Raw genomic sequence first — 24240 nt, forward strand, 5'->3', positions numbered from 1 at the left:
CGAGCCACTTGTCCAACCACCTCCATAGTGAGATAGGCTAGACAGCAGTTGTGGAGGGGTTCTATATCCAAGGGAAGATGAGTCTGATCACGTCAGCCCAATTTCTAGTTTTCCTGGGCCTGATTCAACTTGCATTCAAGACATCATAGGGCCCATCCTTCTCCACTGAAGTCTTTTCAATGAAAGCAGGATCAGGCCCTCAGGAAATACAGCACAATGAAGGCAACCTGTTTGGGTGTTTTACAATTTCTTTTGCACACCCTCAAAGGGTCTGGGTTACAGTCTGAGAACGTATCTTTGCTGTCTTGGCAAATTGTTTCTAGCTAGAGGATTGCATTTGAACCATGTTTCTTCAAACTGCTGAATTCATCAGCTAAGCTTTAGTGGAGGTTATTGTTTTTAAAAGCATCCTTTTACTAAGTTGGCACTTTTCCATATGTTGCAACACTTTGCATTTTAGCCACTGATTTCTTTCTTTCTTTCTTTCTTTCTTTCTTTCTTTCTTTCTTTCTTTCTTTCTTTCTTTCTTTCTTTCTTTCTTTCTTTCTTTCTTTCTTTCTTTCTTTCTTTCTTTCTTTCTTTCTTTCTTTCTTTCTTTCTTTCTTTGCCACTGCTATTTTTACGAGCAAATTTCCTTGCAATTCTTACCCATATGCAAATGTCGCATTACAATATTATAGCAAATGATAAATTTGAATCTTATTATTTAAAAAGCTCAAAATGTATTATCCTTATCTTGTTACTACAGAAATCAGCACTTAACTCCACAGATAATGCCTGTTTTATTCTGCACCACCCAAGGACCCATAATCATGGCTTAACTGTGTTGCAATCTGATTTACAACTTATTCAGCTCATGATCCTGTCTGTAGAAATGTTGTTTTCTTTCACAGAAAGGCTCTGGGACATACTGGCAGCTGTTGGCCAGAGTTGGATTTATCTGTCTGACATTAGAAAGAATATGGTTTAGTTCATTCTTTCATTTAGTGGAGAATCTTTCCCCATCTATATATTCAGAGGGCTCTCTCACAATGGTACCAGAGTGCTCACTACATGGGTGTGGGGTTGGGGCCTGGTGAGTAGGATTTGAGGAGGTGTGGGAAATTCATTCCCTGGATACTATTGCATGGGAAGAGGGTAGATGGGGTGCAGCCAGAAGTGCCAGCACTCTGAAGATCTTATCTTCTGACTCTCCTAGTATAGGAACACTAAAGACTATGCTGGCTACCTCTGCAAAACAACTACCAAATTCTGTTGAGAATATCTGAAGGACACTTAAGAACATCTAAACTGGTACCCTACTCTCATATGGACAGTGAGACAGGTAAGGTCCATCTTAGACCTTCCATTGGTGGAGAGGATGGAGTAATGAGGCAAAAGTGGAGACTGAGGCCCAATGAGGTACTCAGAGAAAAGCTAGAGGATTATGTGGAAACACCTCACTGGCAGCTAGATGGGAGAGGAATCAGAGGTCTTCTACTATATCTTGAGCCAATGCCCACTGAAATTTTTTGTTGGATCAGGCCAAGTTGATAAGAAAAGGGTAAAAGCCCCAGCTGACAATTTACACAGAACCCTATAACCTACGTGCTCCAAACCCCAAGGCTACATCTAGATTGCATCCCTTTTTTGTAAAAGGGATGCAAATTAGACGTATCGCAATTGCTAATGAAGTGGGGATTTAAATCTCCCCCGCTTCATTAGCATAAAAATGGCTGCCGCTTCTTTCCGGCACCGAGCTTTGCCAGAAAAAAGCGTCAGTCTAGACACGGATCTTTTGGAAAATAAAGCCTTTTCTGAAAGATCCCTTATTCCTTATTTTAAGAGGGATAAGGGATCTTTCAGAAAAGGCTTTATTTTCCGAAAGATCTGTGTCTAGACTGGTGCTTTTTTCTAGCAAAGCTCCAAGCGGAAAAAAAAGCGGCAGCCATTTTTATGCTAATGAAGCGGGGGAGATTTAAATCCCCGCTTCATTAGCAATTGCGATACGTCTAATTTGCATCCCTTTTACGAAAAAGGGATGCAATCTAGACGTAGCCCAAGAGTAAAGCCTTGAGGAAAAATACCTTGCTTAAGGAAATCTTTGATTAGGTGGCTCACTCACTCACACATCTTACAGTAAAAGCTCTGTTATCTGGCCCTTAATTAACCAAAAACCTCAACTAACCAGCATTTCTGGTATATCCCAATACTAATCTTAAATCTAGTAACCAAGACTAGCATGCTGCCCAGCCCATTATGCAATTGCGTATTTTGCACTTTTCTGCAAGAGGCGGAAGACAAGTAAGCAAGCTAGTATCAGGGATTTATTCAAAAAAGTGTTTTCCAGGGTACGTCATAGGGTCATTACAGATTCAGCACAACTTCCTACACCTTCTATGTCTACAGTGATAATTGACCCTGAGACACTGCAAGATCCTAAAGTGCCTTCTGAATCAAAGAAAGATTAAATATTATTCTGTAGAGTTTAAGGTTACGTGTATTTTCAGTGACCTGGATGTTGGCCGTGTGCTGACTACAGTGATACGTAGTGTCATACAATAACATACTGTGTAGAAAACTTGACCTGTAAGCACCTAAGTGCTTCAAGAAACCAATCACTCTGCAGTGCAGTATTACTACTGGATTGGTAAGTGCCTGGTATATTTTTATAGTATTCTAATTCTTTGAACATTAGCATTCCATTGGTAAAATATAACTCTCAGTTTACCAGAATATCCGATTAACTGGCACCCTCATTCTTCCAGCATGTTGGATAACAGAGCTTTTACTGCATTTAGAAACACTAAGGCTGTGTCTACACTGGCATGAATTTCCGGAACTGCTTAAAACGGAATACTATTCCGTTTTCAGTTTTTCCGGAAAAGGAGCGTCTACATTGGCAGGCTGCTTTTCCGGAAAAGCCCTTTTTCCGGAAAAGCGTCTGTGGCCAATATAGTCGCGCTTTTCCGGAAAAGAGCCCCGATCGCCATTTTCGCGATCGGGGCTTTTTTTCCGGAAAAGACTACTGGGCTGTCTACACTGGCCCTTTTCTGGAACAGTGTTCCGGAATAAGGACTTATGCCCGAGCGGGAGCAGAATAGTTTTTCCGTAATAGCGGCTGATTTTGTACAGTAGAGCGTCGTTGCTTTTCCGGAAATTCAAGGGCCAGTGTAGACAGCTCGCAGCTTATTCCGGAAAAGCAGCTGATTTTCCGGAATAAGTTGCCTAGTGTAGACACAGCCATAAAGTCTTGCACTCCCTGCCCCTATCCCTTAGTCCCCTTCTCTCTGCCTTCTCTTCTACTCCCATTGCCAACAAATAAACTATTAGGTCTCCTGATAAGCCTCTCCCTTTCCACCATGATGGTTATGCCCCTCCACTGCTGCAACCATTGTCTGAGCCATTCTGCAGTGCCCACCTCTATCTCCCTCCTCTTCTTGCTCTGTGCTGCAGGTGTTAGGTGATGATAACTAAGTGGGAAAATGACTTTGGATGATGGGCAAAGGTGCAGGATCGCATGGATGCAATTACAAGGCATCATGTCCACTTATTACAACACCATGGTACTCACTGCAAAGAGGAAGGAACATTTGGTTTCAGGCCCCCCAAAGATCAGTTATTTCTTTAAAAAAAATAGAAAATAAGTTTCATCACAGGGTGGCCAGTCTGGTATCACACTTGTGAATGGGGAATTATTGTGCTGTCTCAGCAGCCCCGTTGTTTCATTCTCAACATTCCACTTTCTGGGAGCTGCACTCTGGAGGGTGGGGAATATTGACAAAGCTCTAATGTGGCCGAACAGTGGTTCACACTGAGCCATGAGGATTAGTCGTTGTGGTTGGTAAGACCAGGAGGCCTGCAGAGTTTTCCTGGGTCAGCAGCTGCAGACTCTGAGCTAAATTAGTACCGAAGAGACCCCCATCTTTTAGGATTCTGAACATAATTCCTTTCCTTTTGATAACAAAAATTCAAAGAGCACAGTGGGGATTATTGTATATAAAAAGGGAATTGATAGGGAATTGATTAGCCACATTACAAATTTTTTAGATTTTTGTACATTGTCTTAATTATTTTGAAATATTGCACCGTTCCACATTTACAGCCTGATTCTGCACCACGATAGTCAATGGGACTTTTGCTGTTAACTTTAATGGGCTTGGGACTTCATATTGTGTTGGCTGATGAACCCCTAACCCGAGCTTCTACTTTCAATATGTATATAATGCTTCTGCTGATTACAAGTGAATTTACACAAGTGAATTCTGAGAAAGAATTTGGCCCTTCCAGTTTGTCATGAGCTCCACTGCTCAGAAAATTCCTATTTTATTTTCATGCATGAAGATTTGTTCACAAGATGCTTTATAAGCAAGAAGCAACTTGGTTTGGAATATGTCTGCCTGCTAAAATGTATTTCCCTGTCACTATTTTAAATACAGTTACGTTGAAAACCAAAAATCATGAGAAACACTTAATGTAAAAATTCAAGGCTGTCTTGAAACCACCTGACTTCACTTTGGTTTTGCTCCTTAAAATTACCTAGAAAATACCATAATCTTCTTTTCGTATGGCTGGATCAGAGCCAGACCTCTGGCTCCAGAAGTAAAGGGCAAAAACTAAAAAATCCTGTCTGAACAGGCAGCTCCACCCTCTTCCCCAAGTCAGTTTGGCTTTTTGACAAAAAGTGAGCTCTGAAGCAAAATCATTCATTACTTTGGTCTTGGACAAAGCTCAAACTCCTGAACTCACATGACAGAACATTTCGGTGCAATCCAGCATGATAATGTTATCACCCTTTGTTTTAATCTAAAATCTGAGTCAGTGAGCATGTACAGCAATTAGAGGTTTTAATTACTTCTGTTAAAGATGAAGCCTTTATTAGAAATATACTTCATAGGGGCAGGTTAAGGAAGAATTCTTAGTGCAACTGGATCTCAGCTGGCAATAAAGGGGATGTGATGTAGCTGCCCAAGAGTGAAAAAATGAGATCAAAATAGCCACTGGGTTAAGTGGATACAATCACCTCGTAATCTGTGTGAGACAGGAGAATGGGCAAGGAGTCCATTTAGAGAGAGAAAGAAGACAGTCTTTTAGGGTATGTCTACACTAGCCACCCTAGTTCGAAGTAGGGTGGCTAATGTAGTCATTCGAACTTGCAAATGAAGCCCGGGATTTAAATATCCTGGGCTCTATTTGCATGTTCCCAGGCGCTGCCATTTTTAAATGCCCCGTAGTTCGAACTACCTGCCCGCGGCTACACGTGGCACGGGCTAGGTAGTTCAAATTAAAGCTCCTAATTCGAACTACCTAGTCCATGCTGTATGTAGCCGCGGGCAGGTAGTTCGAACTACGGGGCATTTAAAAATGGCGGCGCCCGGGAACATGCAAATAAAACCCGGGATATTTAAATCCCGGGCTTCATTTGCAAGTTCGAATGACTACATTAGCCACCCTAGTTCAAACTAGAGTGGCAGTGTAGACATACCCTAAGGTACATAAGACCAAAGAGTCCATGAGAGCCAGGAGGAGTATGTGCAAGACAACAGGGAGCAACGCTGTGGGGGAGCATGAAAATTTCAGTGGATTTGTGTCACGTAGGCTTGCTGGTCTATACTAAAAAAGGGGGCCAGACTGCCCAAACCGGAATACTTATACAAGCAAACCCTGCTAGTGGAGACACAGCTTATACTGACAAGAGTACTTTTGCTGGTATAGCGTCTATCCATTTCCCAAACACAACATATAACAAATGCACTTTTATTCTGTATAACTGTGTCTCCATGAGGGCTTTTGCTGGTGTAGAAATTACATAAGAAAATCACCTTCCTAACTGACACTATATACTGGGCAATGTTTGACATGTAGATGTGGTCTCACCTCATCCCAAGGAGGTGTCTTCATAGCACCTCTGCATGTCCCCAATCCATGGAGCTGTCAGGGGCCAAATTGTGTTCCTGGCACAATTGTGAACAGTCCTTGGCCTCTAACCTATAGAAGCCTATTATGGTGCCAAGAGCCATATTCATAATCAAGGCTGGCTGAAGCACAATGTGCTCCTACCACAGCTTCTTCCGCAACACAACTCCTTGTCCTGAGGGCTAAAAAGGGAGGCAGTATAGAGGCTACTATATTAATGTAATGCTGACAGGCAGAACCAAACCTGCGACCTCTGGAGCTTAGTGCATGAGCCTCTACAGTAAGGGTGGGCAATCATTTTTGGTGGGGGGGGCCACTCCAAAATTTTGGAAAGTGGTCAAAGGTCACACTTTTCTGTGGAGGAAGTGCAGGGTCTAAGATGGAGGTTGATTGCAGAAGGGGCACAGAGTAAGGGACTGGGGTGCAGGAGATGGTGTGAGGTCTGAGAGGGAGTTTGGGTGAAGGAGGGGGTTATGACTGGGGTTAGGTGATTGGGGTGTAGGGCAGTGTTCTCTCTAAGCTGCACAGCAGCACAGGTTCACAGGTGATTAATCAGCCCTGCCCAATCAGAGGCTCAGGACTCCATGCACCTTAGAGGGAACACTGGTGTAGGCTCAGGGAGGGAGTATAGGTTCAGAAGAGGATTCTGGCCTGGGAGAGGGATTGTAGGAGGGAGTACACGGTCTGGAAGGGAGTTGTGACCTGGGGCAGGGAGAAGGGAGAGGGCTTGCAAGGTGACTTGGGGGAGGTAGTTGGGGTGCGGGAGGCACAGGTGTTCCAGAGGCAGGCTTTGGTTGGGTGGTGCTTACATAAGTGTCTCCCAGCCAGCAGCCCTGCAGCACCCCCAAAAGAGGCTGGGCTCCATGTCTGCTGCAGCTCCAGAGCATTGAAAATGCAGCCTGCTCCCTCCGCATGGCTCTCAACTCCGAGAGTGGGGAGAGGTTTGCGCTACCCCATCCCCAAGGCCAATCTCTCAGCTCCTATTGGCTGACAGTTTCTGGACAATAGGAGATGAGATATTGGTTGGGGTCAGTTCTTATTGGCTGATTGTTTCTGACCAATAGAGGATTGGGCTGTGGCAGGGAGATCAACCAAAGCCGCCCCCTCCTTCCAGAGTAGAGAGTCACACGGAGCAGCCCTGAGTTTAGAACTGTAGAGCAGGGGTGGGCAAGATACATCTTGCGGACTCAATCCAGCCAACCAAACCATCGGATCCAGTCCACGGATGCCCTTTATATATATAGGGGTCCTGGAAAGGGCATCCGTGGACTGGATCCGATGGTTTGGTTGGCTGGATTGAGTCCACAAGATGTATCTTGCCCACCCCTGCTCTACAGTTTGAGCTAAAATCCAGCTGCCTGTCATCTAAGGCTGTAGAGCACACTCATTCTTGCTCTCTCTGTAAGTGGTCTAAGAGCCACTGCATGGGACAGTGAACCACACCCAATAGGTATGTGGGTTACACTAGCTTTTCACCACCTATGGATTTTCCTTTGCAAGAGAAATCTTTAGCAAGTCACTTACTTCATCCATTGTCAAGGAATCTTTGCAACACCTAAGTTTTGCAACGCAGCCTGTTGGTTCTGAGGATAATGTTTATTGATCCTCAAGAGCCTATATGTATGGGTGAGGATTTCCGGATTGGTCTCTAAATTGGTTAATTTTAGCAATAGTGTAGGCAATCAGATGGATTTCTCACATAGCTCTACCAATACAACTTTGTCTGGACCCTTAGGGCCCCTGGTGAATTAATTGCTTTTCCTGTTTTAAAGGAAAGATCTGTCCAGGGCACTTCTAAAACAGAAATTACAAACTGTGGTGGTTTTGTGTTATGAGCAAATATCCTCTATGGCTAGAGGGAGCCCTCCCAACTCATTTTTAATGTTACTGCTGAATGCCACGGAGGCCTGAACCAGAGTTTCCAGAGCTGACATGTTGCTGTGCTTATCCACTGTGCAAGTTCAGTAGCTCCACGTAAGCAATGAAAAAGCAATGAAATAATAGCTTTTTGTGAGAAGGCACATGCAGGGAAAGTGAGATATTATTAAAGCAGGAGGAAGGTAGCCCAGTAGAATATTTAGTTTCAGACAATGTATGGTCTAGGAAATTATTGGAAATTAAAATAAAAAAGGACAAATTGATTCAGTGGTGGAAGTTCTGGGTACTCAACCATTAGTAACTAGCTGTATACTTTTGTCTCACAAAAGTAGCCTTTGTACATAATAGGATGTAAAATACAATTGTTTTCATAGAGCAGGGGCATGCAAACTATGGTCCTTGGGCTGCATCTAGCCCTTCAGCCTTTTTAATCCAGCCCTTAAGCTCACCCTGGAGAGTGGGGTCAGCAGCTCACCTGGCTCCATGCATGTGCCATGGCTCCAAGAAGCTCCTGGAAACAGCATATCCCCCCATCCAGCTCCTACATTTAGGAGCAGCCAGAGGGTTCCATTTGCTGACCTCACCCCAAGCACTGGCTCCACAGCTCCCATTGGCTAGAAATTGCAACCAATGAGAGAATCAGGGGTGGTGCCTGCATGGAGGCAGCGCATAGAGCCACATGGTAGTGCCTCTGCTGGCTGGAAGGAGGACATGTTGATTCCAAAAGCTGCTTGAGGTAAGTGCAGTACCTCTGAGTTCCCCTCTGTGTCCCAACCCTCAGTCCCAGCCCTGATCCTGCTTGCAACCTCTCAATCCCTTGGTCTCAGTCCAAAGTACCCCCCTGCACCTCAAACCTCTCATCCCCTGCCCCACCCCAGGACCTATACTCCTAGCCAGAGCCCTCATCCTCCAACTTTCACTCCAACCCCATCCCCAGCTGGAGTCCTCACCCCCTCCCACATGCCAACCCCAATTTTGTGAGCATTCACAAATACAAATACAAATACAATTTCCATACCCTGATGTGGTCATTGTGCCTAAAAGGTTTCCCTCTCCTCCTTCATAGAATCAAAGATTATATGGCCAGAAAGGACCACTGTGATCATCCAGTCTGACTGTCTGCATAAAACATGCCATAGAACATCCCAAATTAACACGTGTTTGAACTAGAGTGTATCTTTTAGAAAAAAACATCCAATCTTGATGGAACCTGCTCCCCATGATAAGTTGTTTCAACCATTGTTAAGTTTATTGTACTTTTCCCATAAATGCTATTTTTTTCTTTACTTGTATCAGTAAATGTAAGTTAGTCTAAGTAATCTAAAGAGCTGACGCTGACTTCAGTTCATTGTATTGCTATTATAATAGATCAGATCAATGTCAGCAAATCGGATTTCTAGATCCTTGTCCATTAATCGCTTGATAATCTAGAAAAGGAAAAAGTGACAATTAAAAACTGTGTACAGTTCTAGTAAACTAAAGATATGGCCATTTTATGAATAATTTGTATTCTTTTGTCTAGCTCACATAATCATTCATTTTTTTCTGATTTATGCTGCTAGAGCCATATCCATCAGAGTATGCTTGACCTGCTGCGTTATTTGTATTGTCACCTTTTCTTTTGTATTACTATTCAGATTCATTCATGGCAGTACCTAGGCAGCAGCAGCAGTGAAAACTTTTTCACACCATCTTATTGATATGCTTCCTGAAGGGGACCACCTCTAGGTAAGAGACAGCTGTTTAGTCTTCAGGCCAAATTCAAAACTGATGTAAGTGTTGGTTCAAGTTACAGGCTGTTAGAATGGTGTGAAAGGATAGGTTGGTGTCATTTGCACCAAGATGCAGAAGGAGGGGATGACATCAGGAAAAAGCAACCAAACAGAGGCTATAGGAAGTTGTAAAGAAAGCGAATCCCTTGTTGGTTGCTTTGCTATTCCCTCTGATTGCTACTTACAAAGTGTAAATTACACCAACATCTAGCTACCAAGACTCCTGCCTGAAGCAGAATAATTCCACCCCAGCAACTTTCCTCTTCAACTACCATGTGCCTCCAATAATCTCCACTGGCTCCCACCGTCTTCCAACATCTGCCCAGGGCTTTGCTGTGCATCTGATCCACATCCTTTGTGCAATTTTTGCATATAGACCTCAAAATGAAACATAAATCTGTTCTGCTGTTTGAAATTAAGCCCTCCAGCACAGCATGGTAGACTGTGGCTGGGAACAGTACAGAAGAAAAAGGGAATAACAGGCAAGCAAAGACCATTGTAAAGAAGAGGCAGCCATGAAATGGGACTGGAAAGAAGAGTCTGAAAATGGTGCAAAAGAAGGAAGACAAAACTGAGTGGGAAAATAAAAGGGAGGAGCAAATGGCTAGAGGGACAACTGCTGGCTAGGTCCACCTTTCTCTGCCAGTCAACTCCCTTCCGTCTCTCAGTCCAATTATCAGCATTTGCCTTTCTAATTAAACATAAGTCAAAGGTGGGGACACAAGTATGGAGTGCTTTAACACATACAACTCTCTTCTACTCAACTATCCTTTCGGGTTATGTGTTAGACAAAGGCACAAGCTGAGACCAGTGTATATAGGCAGCTTCCCCATGCTTCCCGAAGTGGTGAAGTGTAAGATCTGGAAGAGATGTGTGAGACTGGAAAGGGACGTTAAAATCCAGCACTCCCTTCCAGCCTGTACAATCTCCCTCCAGAAGCAAAGAAAACTTCCTCCAGTCTGCAGCTAAAATCTCCTTATGTCAGAATACTGTGCTGTACTGATAAGATCCAAGAAATCCAGGCCTGTTTTCTTCTCATGACATAACCCTCCAGAATTCCCACTTTACAGAGCAATTACAGCCATAATACTAATGATACTTGTATTGCATTATTTATCAACACAGCCTTTATTAATTACCTAATCAACAAGAACATTAATTAATTAACCTCACTTAGCCTTTCCAAAGCACTTTACATTTTCAAGGCACTGTACAGACAATATCTAATTAAGGACATGGCTCAAGAGAGAGTTTCACACTGGCAGTTCCTTTTGACTGTTCTGGATCCCAGTGCTGCTTTCAGGACATGGCATGCTCTCATGCATCAACAGCAAACCTTCTGCTCTCTTCGCTTAGAGTCACATGGTGCCACTGATGCCTGCACATTACTTTTTCTTTTCTCTTGTTTTGGTTCTGTCACTATCTTAACAAAAGACATTTATTCATATTGTGATATTTCTCTGGGTGTTAACAAAAGCATTATCTATCTATCTATCTATCTATCTATCTATCTATCTATCTATCTATCTATCTATCTATCTATCTATCTATCTATCTATCTATCTATCGAATAATCTGATGTATGATTAGTTGAACATTTATACCCACAGAGTCTTCATGTCTCAGCCAGTTGAGCATACCATTCCCAATTATTTGTCTGAACTCTGCCTTTCAGTGGATGGAACAGTGTGTTAACCCCTAGGGCAGATCATAAAATGTCACAGCAGAATGTTTTAAGTGCGGCAGAGATTTCAATCTATCAGTCAAACTTGCACAACCCAAGTGCCTTTCACATAAGCACCAGGATGCTGCACAACAGCAACAGACAATAGAAACACATAGGTTTTATGTTTCTCTTTGCACTTGGACATGACTCTCAAGCTGTAAAAATAAAGGAATTGAATTCCAGGACCAAGAAGAATAATATGCAGAGGATTAAGAAGCCAGCAGCTATATGAATGAACAAATTTTAAGGCCTTTGGGAGCTGAAAAAGAGAGCGATCTGACAAAAAAGGAAGAAAGGGCAAAAGCAACTTTGACTGAACTGTCATAAAGCATTATCAGCACACAATAATTATAATTAACCTATTTTAACCTGCTTTATTGGTAGGCAATCAACCTCTCTGAAGGGCTGAACCAAAGCCCACTGAAGTCAATAGGTGCCTGTCCAATGGCTTCTTAAGCAGAAATTGGATTAACTGCAAACAGAATTAACCAAATGATATGCAAACAATATTGCAGTGGTCAAATGAGAAGGAAAAAGAAGTATAATTGGCATGTCTGCACAGGTCTTGTGTCTCAATCTGGCTAGATTACCAAGAAGATTAAAGTTTAAAAAACAGCCACCAGAAAAAAGCTCGCCTCATTCAGCAGGAGTTGAGTCAAACAGTTTTTCACTGGATTTTTGTAAAGGGATGATGGCGTGTGGACCCCTACCAATCAACACTGTGTCCAAAGCACTCTATAATTGTGCTATTGCCGTTTTAGACCAGTCGTCTAGAATACTGTAGCGTTATATGTTAAGTGTTATATAAAACAGCTGCCTGAAATAAAACGTCCTATTCATCTCGGGTGTAACTTCATTAATGCCACTGATGGATAAATTCAGCACCCACTAAGAGGGCTGCCAAGTATCATGAATCTCACAGGATGACCACTTATTTGGTAGTCCACACATCCCTGAAGCCTCGCTGAGATGTCATGCCTTTGGTGGAGTATTCTGCAGTTGTGGTTATCAGACACTAGGGGCAATCTTGGCAACTACTGAGCAGGCCTCTGGGGAGTCTTTCTGGTTCTCTCCTGACCACTCCCCTTATTGCTGAAAGGGCAGTTGGGAAGAGGAGACAGCAACAAAACTAAGTAGATGTGGGTAGGGTAGAAAGTATAGGTCCAGCATGGGTTCCCCTCTACCCAGAGACACTGTACATCCCCATCCAGACTCTTAGGGTATGTCTACATACAGAGTTTTTTTTCAGAAAAATAGCCGTTTTTCCAAAAAAAACCCAAAACTTCAATTACATCCACACTGCAATCATATTCTTCCGAAAAAAAATTGAAAGAACAGAGGGGGTTTTCTGACATTGGTAATCCTCATTCTACAAGGAAGAAGCCTTTTTCCGAAAGAGTTCTTTCACAAAAAGGCATGTAAGGACGGGGAAGAGGGAGTTCTTTCAAAAGAAGAGGAAAGAGGAAAAAGCACAAGTACCCTGGTGGCTACTCCATCCAGATTAATCACAGTTGAAATGTGAGATAGCGTCCATTCAGTGTGGACGCTCTCTTTCAAAAAAGCAGATCACTTTTTCAATGCACTTTTGCTGTGTGGACGCTCTTTTTTGGAAGAAGTTTTTTCGCAAGAAGCCTGCAGTCTAGACATAGTCTTACCCAGCCAGTCCTCCCACCCAGCCACCCCCACATACCAAGTGCCCATCTTTCCACCAAGACCCCAGTTGCCTCCCTCCAGACAGATACACCAGGCATTCCCACCAGCCTTTCATCCAGCCACCACATATGCTTTCCCAGTCACCCTTTTAGTTACCTAGTTACCCGCTACCCCTATGGCACCCACCAATCCTCCAGACACATACCAGAAAACTGATTATATCTCCAAAGTTTTGAGGAGCCCCATACCCCATCCCCATCACAAGCTGGAGGAGGGTGTATTGACTATAAGATGAGGTTTAGGGTTACATGCAAATTGTTTACACTATTAATTTGTTAATTTCTAGAATCTGTCACATGGCAGCTATGATCACTGATGTCACTGAAAAGGCTCCCCTTAATTACACTGGACATTGGATCGGGGGCTGAGATTATATATTTTAATAAACATATCATTAAGCCACTGCATAAGAAGAATTCAAATAACTGCCAAGCATTGAGGTAATTCCATTTCTATTTAGAGCATAATGCTGTCACATGACCTGTTCCCAGCCATATCTGTAGGTACATTTGCTATGCATCTGTATCATCATTTCCCACCCATGATGCATTTGAGGAAAACATGATGAGATGCTTTCTGATTGGGTGAGTTTCTAGCACTGGAATCCTGTTGGGTACTTCTGAAGATGTGAGCCAAACAACATCAGCGACTCTTAAAGACATTGCCAAGATAAAAATCAGCCATTTCAAAAACAAATACCTACCTACTGAATGGTAATGACACAATTTAGATGATTTCATCAGCAAGAATATTAACATGATTTACCTTTTACCACACATATTTAGATTTTGTTTTTTCATTCAGATTCCACAATGAAAGTAGCTTGGTCTTTTTAATCAAATTCATATTTCCCCCCTCAGTTTAGTTATCCTGCACCAAGACAATACTACTGAAGATGCAGCTTGCATCTTATTAGTTTCACCAAACTGTAAGACCACTGCGGTTGTTCAAAATAATCTCTCTGTGTGAGGTCTGTACACAATGCAACTCTGGACATGCACAGATACAGTGTGTATAGATTTTACAACTGATAGTAATTACATGAAATCTCCTCAGGGCTTGATCTAGTCAGAAGGGGAAAAAACCTTGCTTCTGTTCCAACACCTTGGGGCACTGTTTGCATATTATTAACCCCAAGAGTTTGGCCTGCATGTGGAGTGTGGTCACTTTGTGACTTGTAGTGCAAAACAACACAAACTGTAATCAAAGTCAAAAACATCAGTAATACATTCTGAGTTAGTTTTCAGAAGCACAATTCTTTAGTGAGTGCCAGAAAATGTCAACTTCTGTCAGAGAATCATATTTGTTAGACATAGGAAGTATTATTCAAATAATGTACTCCACCACCAGCGATTTCGCTAATACTCCTTTGTCAATTTATATTTTGTCAAATACTTTTTAGATCTATTACACTAATTATGCACAATAAAGTTTATTACCGATGCAATTCCATTGCGCTAGATTCACCAAATCAGATTGGCGGAACCTGGAACTGGGCCATTTATCTCTTGGCACCAACTTGGACATTCCTAACTCAAGGGAGTGTAGATGGTGTTATTGAAGATAGACTCCTATTCTTCTAGGAGATATGGTGATGCTACATCCCATTGGCAGAGGCTAGAGAGGAGATGGGGCAGAGGCAATGCCAACATTTTGTGGACTGTGCCAGCCCTTATAAGTCATCAGTAAACAGGAAACTAGGAGAGCTAACCATTACAACATTCTCCCCCAGTGGACTATCTCCAGTCAGGGGATTGTGCAGAGGTGTAGGCAAGGAAGTGCTGCCTATAGAGGATGGTAAAAACCCTGAAACGAATTTAGCTGAGGCAGCTACACCAAGGACGAATTTTAATCATAGTATCCTCATGCATTGCCTTAGCTAAATTATTACTTCATATGAGACAGATTCATCACCCTCTGAATTTAAATAAAGTCATTTACAGCTTAAACTTTAAAGGATTTCTGAGAATGATATTGTCATTTAACAACTCTTCAAAATCATACTGTGTCTCTTGTTCAATGTTTGGACAGTTAACTTGAGCAACAGAGAAAAGAAAAGTATTGGAAGGGAAAATAATTATTTAATAATAGTGGAGATAACCTTCTGTTGGAATAAATTAGGTTTTGATTGTAAGTTGCAAAAATGGGCAATATTTGCATATAAAAGTTACCTAAATGTACTAAGCAAGCCTATCCAGTCCCCTCCCAGATCTCTCACCTTGGTGGTCCACAACTTGACTGTCCAGTCAAACGATGATGTGACAAAAAGATGGGAAAAGTCAATTGGGCCCACTGCCATGTGGCAATTGATCCCTGTGACAGGTCCTTGGTGGCCTTCAAAGATTTCACCAATTCCTGCTTTACTGCAGAAAGAAAAAATATATATTCACACTCATATTCAGGGATTTTTAAATAATAGGCTTTTTTATCTTCAAGTTCCTGTCTCATTATTTCTCTAGTAAACTAACCATGTATCTATCAGTTTGAGTTTTGCCTCCAAGGATAGGCTGCTGTGGGCACAATTCATGCACTGGGATGGCCAGAACCCCACATAAGGAGATTTTCTTACTCTCAGAATATATCCATACATGGCACTTGGATACAGTTTCAGCTATACCAGGCTTGGGCAAAATACCCTTCTTGGGCTGGATCCAACCTGCTAAGCCTCTGCCCCCCTCCTGCACCCATATCCCCTCCCAGATCCTGCACCACAATCCCCTGCCCCAGGTCACAACTCAAAACCCTTTGTCCCCTCCTTCACCCGAGTCCCCTGCCCCAAGTCACAACCCCAGGTCACAGCCCACACCCCTATACACCCCTCTTCACCCTAGTCCCCTAGCCCAGGTCACACCACCATATTGCCCAACATTGCAACCCAAACCTCTGCTCCTTAGTCCCCTATCCCAGGTCACAACTGCCTTCTTCACCCAAACTCCTTCCCAGACCCCACACCCTCTCCTGCACCCCAGTCCCTTATTGAAAGCTCTCTTCTGCACCCAACCTCCATCCCAGACCCCACACCTCCTTCCATTTAATATCATGGAAGAGTGCCACCCTTGACCACTTTCCAAATTCTTGGAGTGGCCCCCCCATCAAAAATTATTGCCCACCCCTGAAATAGCCTATGCTTTAGAATGCTATCTATGAACAATAATAATGGAGAACTCACAGAGTCGAGTGAGCCATTATTATAAGAATTAGCCATTAAAATTCAAAATGCAGGAATAACACTGGTTCATCATTAGCAACTTCCTTTCTTTCTAAATATTTGAAATAACCTTCTCACTCCAGCTAGCTAGTTTACCAAGAAGCAGATCCTCCTCAGCTAACCCCACAGAATTCAGAGGAACTATTCATATGATTAAATTGAACAGGAAATGTCACCAAGTCCATTTCAGATTTCCATTTCAGAGGAACAGAAACTGCAGTACAATTAAATGATGGCCACATTCCTAAAACTTAAATATCCACCTGGACTATTGGAAAAACAGATTGACAGAGCCAGATGAGTCCCCATACATCAGCTTTTTCAGGATAGGCCCAACAAACAAAATAACAGAACACCACTAGTCATTACCTACAGCTCTCAACTGAAACCCCTCCGGTTCATCATTAACAATCTACAGCCTATCCTGGAAAATGATCCCTAACTCTCACAGGCCTTGAGAGACAGGCCAATCCTTGCCTACAGACAACCCCGTAATCTGAAACAAATTATTTCCAGCAACCATGCTTCACACCTTAAACATACTCACCCAGGAACCCATCCTGCAATAAACTCCAATGCCAATTCTGTCCACGCATCTACACAAGCGACACCATCACAGAACCACCACGTAAGCCACCACATCAGAGGATCATACAGCTGCACATTCACTAATGTGATCTATGCCATCAAGTGCAAGCAATGCCCCTCTGCCATGTATTTTGGCGAAACTAGACAGTCTCAACCACAAAGGATTAATGGATACAAATTTGATATTCAAAATAGTAGCCCACAGAATCCTGTTGGGGAACATTTTAACTTGCCTGGGCACTCATTAATGGATTTAAAAGTGGCTATCTATTTACAAAGTAATTTCAGAAACCAACTAGAGTGAGAGACTGCAGAACTGGCCTTCATATGCAAATTTGACACATCTAGCCAGGGATTGAACAAAGACATTTCTTGGATGGATTGTTATATTCAACACCCAAATAACATAAAAAGCTAATAAGTATCCAACATTTACAGTCCACTCTGTTAGTCTCATTTAGCATGGACACTTTAATTGACAAGTCTTTTCCCCTCCCCTTCTCCCTTCTTTTTCTGCTCTTGATTGGTAACTCTGGACCCCCCCTGCTCCATTCATTTGAAGAAGTGAGTTGTGCTCATGAAAGGTCATGATACCATCTATATTTTTGTGCTAGTTTCTAAGGGTACATCTACACTGCATGCTTATTTTGCAATAAACTATTCCAGAAGAAATACTCCGGAATAGCTTATTTTGAAATAGCACATCTACACTACAGGGAAGCCTCAAAATTAGTCTGAGGCAGGCTTCCCTAATGTGGATATGCTATGTCGATTTAGAGCCCCAGGAGGCACTGCGGAGTAATTACTTTAAATGGCCCTGGGGAGGAACTATTTCAAAATAGCAGCAGTGGAGTGTCCACACTACTGCTATTCTGAAATAGCTATTTTGGAATAGGCGTTATTCCTCGTGGAATGAGGTTTGCAGAAGTTGGAATAAGCCATCCATTATTTTGAATGTATTTTGAAATAATGAAATTGCTGTGTAGACGCTCACACTGTTATTTTGAACTGACGTTATTTTGGAATAATGCTGGTGTGTAGCTGTACCCTTATAAACATGGCTACCCATCTGAGACTAAAAAACTGGATGGGATCTCCTGGGTCATCAAATCCAGTCCCCCTGTTCTCATAGACAACTTTGTTATCTCATCCTATTCAGAAACATGAGGAAACACCAGAACAGCTATAAAGGAGGAAAACATATAAATCTCCATTAGAGAATGTACACATAACCCTGGTTTACACTAGGAAGTTATTTCGAAATAGCTCCCCTTATTTTGAAATAATAAGCAGCATGTCTCATAGACTCATAGACTTTAAGGTCAGAAGGGACCATTATGATCATCTAGTCTGACCCCCTGCACAGTGCAGGCCACAGAATCTCACCCACCCCTCCCAGAATAATCCTCTCACCTATATCTCAGATATTGAAGCCTTCAAATACTTTGAAGACCCCAAGATGCAGAGAATCCTCTAGCTGTGATCTGTACCCCATGCTACAGAGGAAGGTGAAAAACCTCCAGGGCCACACTACCAAGCCCATTATTTTGAAATAACAGTCTGGTTATTTTGAAATCTGTACTCCTGTTTTTCTTGGGGAATAAGCTTATTTTGAAATAGTTATTTTGGGAGGTATTACTTCAAATGTAGTTATTTCGAAATAACTTCCTAGTTTAAACATGCCCATAGTGTGTCACTCTGTTACTCACTCAGCCCTAATAAATTTTCTGCTTCACTGTCCAAAGAAAAGAGAATAACAACATGTCCCCTTCATTCACGTGGATATATGCACCACAAGAGAAACAAACTCATTTTAAATATCACCAGCTCTAACACAGCCATCAAGTCTATGCAGTCTTATTCCTTGTTCATAGGCCCAGAGTGAATGCAAAGCAGCCAGAGGGCAAGACTAAGAACAGTATTGGAAGAAATCTTTCCAGGCTCTCTCTTCAAACACTCCTATCAGCTTTAGCATCAACACTGAACCAGTAGCTCCATTGCCACTGGATATCCGCCAGTGGTTGAACTCTGCAAAACCTCTGAGGAAGCATTGATTTACTGGCAGTCTTATTGTGGTCTTTCCCCCAGCCCTGCCTAGATATTTTATAGCTAGGTTCTGAGATGAGAGGAGAATAGCTTGCGTGGCTGTTTTTCCTAGATGCAATTTTCTCCAGATTTTTTCTCCCCTCTGTGCTGTGCAGTGTAGAGAGCCCTGAGGAGCTATGACAATAAAAGGCAGTGTGGGAAGGGCTCCCAAAACAACGCAGGTGAGAGTGGCAAAAAAGCAGCGTGTTTTCTTCATGCAGGGAAGAGGATACAAGGCAAGAGCAAGATCAGTTGACACTTTCTGAGACATACAAAGGAGTCCAAGTGCTAAATTAGAAATAACCCTGGCAGCTTTCACTTATCCAAATAGCCAAAGATTAATTCAAGCCATCAGTCACTCCCTCACTATAACCCCTAATAAGAGACATAAAATGTTGCTGCTGAACTATCCTTTATAAATATCTGACTATTTGTTTAATATTATCAATATGCAACAGAGGGCCCACACTTTAAGCACTGCATGAACATTAAAGAAAATTACAGAAAGCAACAGCACATAAAGCTGCATCACCCAGACACATTTCAGAGTGTTGAATAAAATGTAGACCCACTGCCGGGAAACTGAAGAGCTTGTTCTTTACAAGAGGCTCTCTAGAATGCTGCACAATGAAAGTGTTAGGAGTTAATGCAAGCACGCAAGATGACTGAGACTCATTTTAATGAACATGAGGAACTGATCTTTGAAGTGCCTCTGGGGAGATTCCTCTGGCTGCTAACAGCATCCTGAAATAGTTTACAGGGTGCAAAATAAGGAATTCGTTTAAATTATGGAAGTGGATTTACACCTTCGCCACATTAGGTGAAGAATAAGAAATCGTTGTTAGTGTGTTCATAGCATTAAGGCTCTCCTCTGATCTAACAGTTAGGGTGTGTCTAAACTACATTTCCCTCTGCCGATCAGCCTAATCTACATGGCCCCATCGACGGAGCCATGTAGTTTAGACACACCCTTAGAGTCATAGTTCATACTTTGAAAGATCAGCGTGTTGGGCACATATCCATAAGGCAAGAAAACATTCTAATGGGCTCTGGGCAGGCTTTACCCTGTGCTTAAGAAACCCTCACCTAGCCACCTTCCTGTGAAAAACATTAATGGTGTGATGGTGTGCTGCTTACAGAGGCAAAACTCCCATAGAAGTTAATGAGAGCACAGGTTGCAGGATCAGACCCCTGACCAAGAACAATACCTTTTGGGAGACATTTTGTCCTGCATTATGCAGGTGAGCTCCTGAGAAGATGGAGAAATAAGCTTCTCTCCACTGTAACCTGCTAGAAAAAGACAGGCTGCAGATGTCACTTGAGGACGTTCTAGGCTGATGGGGCACAGTTATCCATGTGGGGGCTGCATCCAGACCCCCAGCACACATGAGGCACTGAGAGATGTGCACAGTGCTTGCTTCAAAAAATAGTGAGGAGTGCCGCTGAATGTTCTCTCTGAACTTTTGAGGAGCCTTTCTGTCCTGTGCAAGCAGAATAGCTCTGAGACTCTTCTGTGGGCTACTGCCATTTGTCCTCTTCTGTCCCCACCCCAAGGTTCAGCGGAGCAAGGTCAGAATGTTGCCCTTTAGCAGACTCTCTTTTTACCTGATATTAACTACAGTCTAGAGATGCAACTGAGCAGACATTGTGGGCTGACTCTCCAGCGTGCAGACCTACAATGAAGCTAAGGGTTGTGAACATTGGGCGATGAGGGGTGGGCACGTTATAGCCTTCTCTCGTGACTAATTTTGATTGGAATACCCTAAAACAAAACTATCTGTACTGCGGTAAAAGTACCGAACACCACTAATAATAATGGACCAACCCATGAAGCTGATCACAACACACGAGCACTTGCCTCACCTCTATACTGGATAGACAGATACAGGATATAATCACCTTCCATGACGACAAGCCGTGTAGACGGTACCCTCCTCACTGCCAACTACAAAGTTGTTGACATCTCCTGTTGGGAAAGCCATTCCTGTAACTGCCACCGGCTTCGATTTATTGAAGACCAGCTCCATGCTCTCCTACCAAAACAGGCCAGAGTTATTTCTTGTTTTTGTTTTTCACCATTTTCTAAATGTGTCACAGTAAAATCATTTGGCTAAATTATAAGAGGATTTTGCACAGAGCATTACAAAGAAGCCACCGTAACGTCACAAACCGTGATGCTAGATACTGCCATTCACGATGCCACGTATCCCAGGTTTCAATGCGGCTGGAATTCATCAGTTGTGCAACATCTTCTTAAGTCAGGCAGAGATGACAGGTGAGAATTTAAAAACTAATGGTGCAGAAACTAAAGATAATACCTTAATGGATGCACTTGTCAGCCCCAGGCTCTAATAAAACATACAATACCCTTCTATTTACAAACATTCTTGAAATCAATTGTTTACGGAGAAACACAAGTAATATCAGATACACCCAGCACACTTACTGAACAATGCCATTTGTCCCTCAGTAGAACAGACTTAGAAAGTTAGGGTCAGGTCACCATTGCCTTTCTAAACAGCATTATTCAAGGGTTGCTGTAGCAACCATAAACATTTACTCTGGGTTTCATTGTCAAGTTGCAAGCCTGTGAGCATATTTTCTTTCACTTTCCCTAGCCATGCTTCAGTCCACGCTGTGCCATGTTTTGAAGAAACATCAGAATGGATACTCTGTTTTATTAGCACATTATTTAACAAGATTTTTTTTGTACTTATATAGCTCATAGCCACATACATTGCATAACTCAAGAATCCACAATATAGATTATGGATTTAGCAATTTTCATTTGTATCTAGTTAGCCAGGTATTTTTTCCTTTTTCAGAATTCCTAAGTCACTAATCTTTTAGGGCCCAAACCTGTAGTCTTCCCTTCCAAGAGAAGTCTTACTGAAGCCTGATGGGAGTAGAGCCTGCAGAATCAGCTCTATAGTATTCCTTATTAGCTGGAATATATCCTCCCATGAAAAACATTTGCATTTGTTAAAAGAGCCAAAACAAAAACTAGCAAATTCATAGACATAACAATGTGCTTGTGTGCGTGCAAATCTTCATAAGGCAGATCCTTGGCTGGTGGCTAACAAGGAGCTCACACGTTAATCGAACTATAACAATTGACATCAGTCAAGGATCTGCCTCTATATGCACAACTGTCAATCTGTGACCATAATACCAATGCTTTTTTGAAAATCTAGCCCCATTTTTCTAGGAGTTTTAAGTCTGTGAGACAAACCAGCAAAACCCATGAAATTCCAAGCTGTCATATGCCATTCTGTCAAACATCGGCATAAATTCAGCATAGGATTTCTGACTCAATGTAGAGTATACCAGGCTGTTGGAACTCAATTCCGGACCTGCTGTGTGCATGGGCATTCCTTTTAAGTGGAGAGGTTATAGAATGGGTATATTCATAAACCCTTGTGTCACACTGTATCGTTCTGCTAGGTAAATACATTTTGTCAGTGTCTTATATTAAAATCAAACTACTTATATGCATCTGCACAGGAGTAGAACTAGCATAAATATTCCTTTCAGGGGAATTTTTACTAGATATTTTAAAACAAGATTACACAACTGCTATAATGTAGTGCTATAGTCATATGGCTTCCAGGATGTTAGAGACACAAGTTGGGTGTGGTAATATCTTTTATTGGAACAACTTCTGTTGGTGTGAAAGACAAGCTCTGAGAATTAGTTTCCCTGACATGAAGAAGATCTCTGTGTGTAAACTTGAAAGCTTGTCTTTCTCACCAACAGAAGTTCATCCAATAAAAGATATTACCTCATCCACCTTGTGATCTATCTGCAGTGGGCCAACTGCCTCGTTGGGCCCATAGGCAAGGTAGGAGGGGCCTGTTCCATGCCCCCAGAAGGGGAAGGGGCAGGATGGGGCTAGGCAACCCTCAGCACCATCCAGAGAGCACCCTTGCCCCCATCCTCAAGGAGCCCTCAGTGCTGCCCAAAGCATGCCTCATGGCACTCTGGCACCAATTCAAAGAGCACAGGGCTCTGGATGTTGCCAGAGTAGCAGCGGCAGCAGCCAGGAGCTCTAGGCCCTTTTGTATTGCTGGGCCCTGGGCCAGTTGCCCCTTTTGCCCGTGCCCTATTGGCTGGTCTGTGTAACTCACACATTGTAATGAAAGCCAGTAATTCAACATCCTTCTTCACAGTAAATAGAAGAAAGAGGAGCTATTGGACTACAGCAATATTTAAACAAGTGTCTCCTAAGGTCTCTTTGAACATCAAATTTGGTGCCTAGTTTCCATTTATAATCATGAGTGATTTGGAAATTTTTCCCGGGTTTCCTTTTTTTTCTAGTACAAAAAGGTGTGTGTGTGTGTGTGTGTGTGTGTGTGTGTGTCACACGCACGCTGGAGAAAATATTTCTAAAACTTTTGATTTGCATAGTTTTTGTTCCTTTGGTTATCGAATGTACGACAAAGCTAAGCGTTCCTACTTGTGGGATACCATAGCTTGGAGACATATAAGTGGGTCAAGTGTGTTCTGCAGCCGTGCAATCTAGTCCATATTTCTGAAACAATCTAGAGTAAGTGCAATTTATACCACAGGCGACTTCTATAATTACTGTGATTTAAAGTGGATTATTTCATTTTCACTTGAAACTGACCTACATATTAACATATTACAATAATTACATGATGTGTAGTAAGGGAAATGGGTTTTAGCTATTACAGAAGCCTACTGGAACCAAGATGTACTTTTTCAAGTGCATCCATTGGTTTTAGTTTGTGTAGGATGTGAAATTTTGGCTTTTAGGAACTATCTTCCATTGAGCAGGTATCTGTTTTAACCAGGAGGCTCTCTTCTTATGTAGGTGAAAACAAGCTCACCTACCTGTGGTGTTGAGAGCATATCTAGGCTCCAGGAGCACATTTTTCCATCCGTAGAAACTGTGATGAGATTGTGCGCATTCTGTGTCCCAACCACATTTACACAGTACACGGGATGCTGAAAATGCAATGACAAACAAGAATCCAAGAATGCACTCTCACTTTTCAAAACCAAATTACAAATGTCAGAGATGTTGCTTTAAAAAAACGATTAAATAGTCATATACTGCCAACGTAATACTGTGTTCGCCTACTTGCCAGATAGGAATTTAACTTGCTTTCACTTGGAACTTTAAAAGCACACTACGGTTGTGGAAATGCACAGCTTCATTTTACTCCATCATACAACTGAGTAATGCTGTGAAAATGCTGAACGATGTGGATGAGACTTCATTCACAGGGACATGCTTGATTCTGCTGATGGCTTTTGATGCTGAAAATGACTATCAGAGAGAAGCAAATCTTCCAAATGGAATGAAAATTTAGCTTGCATTGGAGAAAACAGCTTCACAAGACTTGGGCTTT

At 42.3% G+C, this 24240-nt stretch overlaps 1 protein-coding gene across 4 annotated transcripts in view; it reads right to left on the bottom strand.

Annotated features, from left to right (window-relative positions):
- Positions 1-24240, bottom strand: part of DYNC1I1 (dynein cytoplasmic 1 intermediate chain 1) — a 288063-nt gene that overhangs the window by 55157 nt on the left and 208666 nt on the right. For all 4 annotated transcript variants that reach the window (XM_006114494.3, XM_006114493.3, XM_075922334.1 and 1 more), the window contains 3 exons: positions 23720-23833; positions 20765-20898; positions 15203-15347 (listed from right to left, as the gene is read on the bottom strand). In XM_006114494.3, the coding sequence (XP_006114556.1) occupies positions 15203-15347; positions 20765-20898; positions 23720-23833 (393 nt within the window). The remainder of the gene's footprint in view (positions 1-15202; positions 15348-20764; positions 20899-23719; positions 23834-24240) is intronic.

The sequence above is a fragment of the Pelodiscus sinensis genome, chromosome 2 (assembly GCF_049634645.1).
Source record: "Pelodiscus sinensis isolate JC-2024 chromosome 2, ASM4963464v1, whole genome shotgun sequence".
Taxonomy (NCBI): Eukaryota; Metazoa; Chordata; order Testudines; family Trionychidae; genus Pelodiscus; species Pelodiscus sinensis.